The following is a 3,709-nucleotide window of genomic DNA, read 5'->3' as shown; positions in this document are numbered from 1 at the left end:
CCCTCCCTCGGGTTTTGAAGGGTGGAGGAGGTAATGGTGTCTCACCGGTAAAGTGCTTCATCGTCATATAAACGGGAATGTCCCTCGCCCGAATATAAACTACCTGCAAGAGGAGAGCTAAGCTCCCGGATAAGACCGTGATCAGATATTCCAAGGTTACGCAATTTCATCGCGAAACTGACGAGATGTGAAAGACTGGATGAAATGGTGATGTTAACGACTGCTGCCCTTTGTAACGTGGGTATAAATGTTGTTGACTCACAAACTAGGCGCATGAACCCTGCCATCCACAAAGACCGCTCGGTATATATGCGGATGTGAAACAGGTGCAAAAATAGATGACTGAAAATATACGAGTTCAGCATCTTCTATGCATGTCAGATTCGCGGCAACTTATCTGTAAGTACATACCTCTAATGACACAAGTTGATCATCTATGCTTCCCACATATACGATCCTCACCCCGAAGTCAAGAGCAGTTTCAAGTGCTGACATGTAATCTTGTGAAACTTTGCTGTCCGGATTCGCGAAGTCGAATAATTCACCGGCTGATCCACTGATCCAGCGGGATCGATAATCGGGAAATGGTCCTAGATTGACACCCGCCATGGCGCATATGCCAATTCGTGCAGAGCTCACACAGCCAAAAGCTATCAGTTTCGCCACTAACATGACCGCGACTGGGACACCCTGGCTATGGCATGCTACCAAAATAAAATCGGCCTTCTTGATATATTCGATATAATTGAGGAGTAATTTCCAAAGTAAATCTACACGTTCGGAAATTCGCCCTTCGCCCTCGAGGGATATTTTCTGGATTTCACATGCAAAACCATGTGACTCTGTCCATGAATGAATAGCCTTCGCCGCCATGGTCGAAAATTTGACGGATGTGCCTGTTGGCTGCCCAAGAACAGTACGAATAAGCGGTGCCGGGAAGAATCCATGCACTCCGATCGCAAGCGCTTGTTTAACGCGCGGTGCGTAATTTGTCAGCTTTACATGTCGAGGTTCGGTATTGTTGCAATAGAATAGGAAACTACCAAGTTGCCGAACAATACTGGCCCGCTCCTGCACGGGGAAGTTATCCCTTAATGCGGGAAGCACTTGATTAGGAAATGTTATCTTCGTTGCGGAAGATTTTTCCTTCGAAGGGGCAATTGGCTTTTTAGTGCTTGGTTTAGCTTGCCGATCGGATAATACTGCATCAGTTGGAGTCTGTTTCGGTTTGGTTTCCGTCGCTACAGCGCTTGGTTCGTATTCTGATACCCTGATCGATGCGGACGCCTGATCTTCGGATGGGGGATTAGTTGTGTCTTCGGTTGGTTCAGGCCGTTCTGCGCTTGTTGTAGCATGCTTTATCTGTGTATCTCTGGACCAAAAAAACCAACTAGATGGCTTTGCTGTATCTGAAGGGGCCGCCTTCAAATCAACATTCTCGTCCGATGGTGGCTCCATGTTGCTCTCCATCTGCGAGTCTGTAGCGCTAGGCTTTGCAATGGAGGATTTGTTGCGCGCGCCCGGTTCGCTTACGTCCTCTCCACCTTTTTTCACGGGCCCCTCATTCTGCCTATTTTCTACTTGTTGCGAAGGAGTGGGATAGCCTCCCCACACTTGCAACCAACCTCTTTTTTTAGGAGCTGGGACCTCAAGAGCAGTAGATTTTGGATCAACTGCAGCTGCGAGTCGTTCGGCATTACTTGACTCAGTTTCTTCTTGAGGAGCGTGGGGTAACGGCTCCTCTTTGTTCAACTCTTCGGCCACTACACCAACTTTCGCCGATTGCTCTGTGTGCTCTATTTTTGCTGTGGATTGGCCGCCAATTTTTGGGAGAGGAATCCAGCCAATCCAGCCTGATGTCTGACTGGGGTGGGCCTGTTGATTTTCCTTTCCCTCTTGATTACTATCCGGAACGGTGTCCTGGGCCACCATGCCACCGAGTTCCTTAGTAACTTGGTCCTTTTGAGCCTCTGTTGAAACAGTCGTCAATACGGGCGCTGAGCCATCTGAGGTATTATGTTGTATGTCACATCCAACACCTTTGCCGGATATTAACGTATCGGAAACCGAAGGGGACCTAATTGATGCAATATTAATCCGGGTAGTAGCTACTTCCGCCGGCAGCGACCTTGTCGATCCTCCGATCTTCTTCGTCAATCCAATAGAGGGGGGCCTAGCAGGTTGATTTCTGTTAGGAGGCGTTGAAGTTGACAAGTTCCGTTCCGTTGTCAAAATTGTTTCGGCAGCAATGCTCTCTCGCGCAACTTCAGCGACCGCAGGTGCCTTGGGTTTGCGCGGCCAGGTTCGAGTATACCAGCTCTAATCCAGTGCTTCAAGTTAAAACAGAGCTTCCTAAACGTTCAATTAAACACTGGAATTCTTACCGTTCTATTATCATTTTGATTATCGAGTGCTCTCGTCTCTGCGGAAGTGTTCGAATCCACGCCACCAGCCTTAGACGTAGGTACTATCTCAGAGTCTTCGTTTGCATTCACCCACTTTCGTGGTCCCGCGGGCGCCATAGATAGTAGAGTGAAATCATAACACAGAAAGTAGTTAATATGTTGGGTACTAATATTGTAGCCAGTCCAGTGTCGGAAAGAAGATAAGAGGTAGTTGTACTGTATCAGGCGGAGCTTGGCGCAGAGTGACGAATGATGTAATACTTGTCATGTGATTCTGTCATGGCTGTGGCTGGTGAAAATATATCTTGGCACGCACCGCCTCATCTGCAAAGGAAAAAAAAAAAAAAAAAAATGCAATAGAATGAATGCAGTGCGGAGTTACAACAGGCAGTCGGAACATAGCGCAACGGCAGATTTACCCAGCATTGCTGGCTCAGGAGGATGCGCGTTCGTGACTGTCGTTCAATTCTCGCAGTCTAACTTTAGTTGATTCACCTAGTAAAGATCAGCCATGGCTATCCAGAAGAAGGTATGCGAACGCTCTGTCGGCATTTGGGTTTTGGCCGCATTCTAACTGTGACTATCAGCATGGCAAAGGCCGCTTGGATAAATGGTATAAGTTGGCGAAAGAGAAGGGTTACCGAGCGAGAGCTGCTTTCAAGCTGATCCAGCTTAATAAAAAGTATGGGTTTTTGGAGAAGAGCAAAGTTGTAATAGACCTTTGTGCTGCACCTGGCGTAAGTCGTTGAAACTTGCTCCTCCAACCCACAGCTACTCCACACATATGCGGAATATTAATTCCCTCGGGCTTTTTAGTCGTGGTGTCAAGTTGCTGCAGAATGCATGCCTTCACAGTCGCTAATTATCGGCGTCGACCTTGCTCCCATCAAACCCATTCCGAAAGTCATTACCTTCCAGAGCGACATTACCACAGACAAATGTCGGGCTACGATACGACAGCATCTTAAATCCTGGAAGGCTGATACTGTTCTCCATGATGGTGCGCCAAACGTTGGTGTAGCATGGGTTCAAGATGCCTTCTCACAAGCGGAGCTAGTTCTCCAGTCTCTAAAGCTAGCGACCGAATTTCTGGTTCCAGGGGGAACATTCGTTACCAAAGTCTTCCGGTCAAAAGATTACAACCCGTTATTGTGGGTATTTAAGCAACTTTTCAACACCGTGGAAGCTACAAAACCCCCTTCGTCACGAAACGTCTCTGCCGAAATTTTCGTTGTGTGCCAAGGCTTCAAGGCTCCCAAACATATCGTCCCGAAAGTCCTTGACCCTAAGCATGTTTTCGCCGA

At 47.7% G+C, this 3,709-nt stretch overlaps 2 protein-coding genes across 2 annotated transcripts in view; one reads left to right on the top strand and one right to left on the bottom strand.

Moving 5' to 3' along the window:
• Window positions 1-156: 156 nt before the first annotated feature.
• On the bottom strand, window positions 157-2,522 carry HCAG_02623 (predicted protein; the record flags this gene model as incomplete). Its single annotated transcript, XM_001542402.1, has 3 exons — window positions 157-195; window positions 412-2,319; window positions 2,385-2,522. 3 exons carry the CDS (start codon window positions 2,520-2,522, stop codon window positions 157-159), a joined length of 2,085 nt encoding a protein of 694 aa, XP_001542452.1.
• A 394-nt stretch (window positions 2,523-2,916) lies between these two features.
• The window catches only part of HCAG_02622 (hypothetical protein), a gene marked incomplete at both ends in the record, with an annotated part of 2,637 nt that continues 1,844 nt past the window's right edge, over window positions 2,917-3,709 (top strand). The window contains 3 exons of the mRNA XM_001542401.1: window positions 2,917-2,934; window positions 2,993-3,142; window positions 3,222-3,698. Of these exons, the coding sequence (XP_001542451.1) occupies window positions 2,917-2,934; window positions 2,993-3,142; window positions 3,222-3,698 (645 nt within the window). The remainder of the gene's footprint in view (window positions 2,935-2,992; window positions 3,143-3,221; window positions 3,699-3,709) is intronic.

Source organism: Histoplasma capsulatum, genomic scaffold (genome assembly GCF_000149585.1).
Source record: "Histoplasma capsulatum NAm1 scaffold_2 genomic scaffold, whole genome shotgun sequence".
Lineage (NCBI taxonomy): Eukaryota > Fungi > Ascomycota > Eurotiomycetes > Onygenales > Ajellomycetaceae > Histoplasma > Histoplasma mississippiense.
The sequence above is the reverse complement of the archived record's forward strand: the minus strand, read 5'-3'. Positions and strand labels throughout refer to the sequence as shown.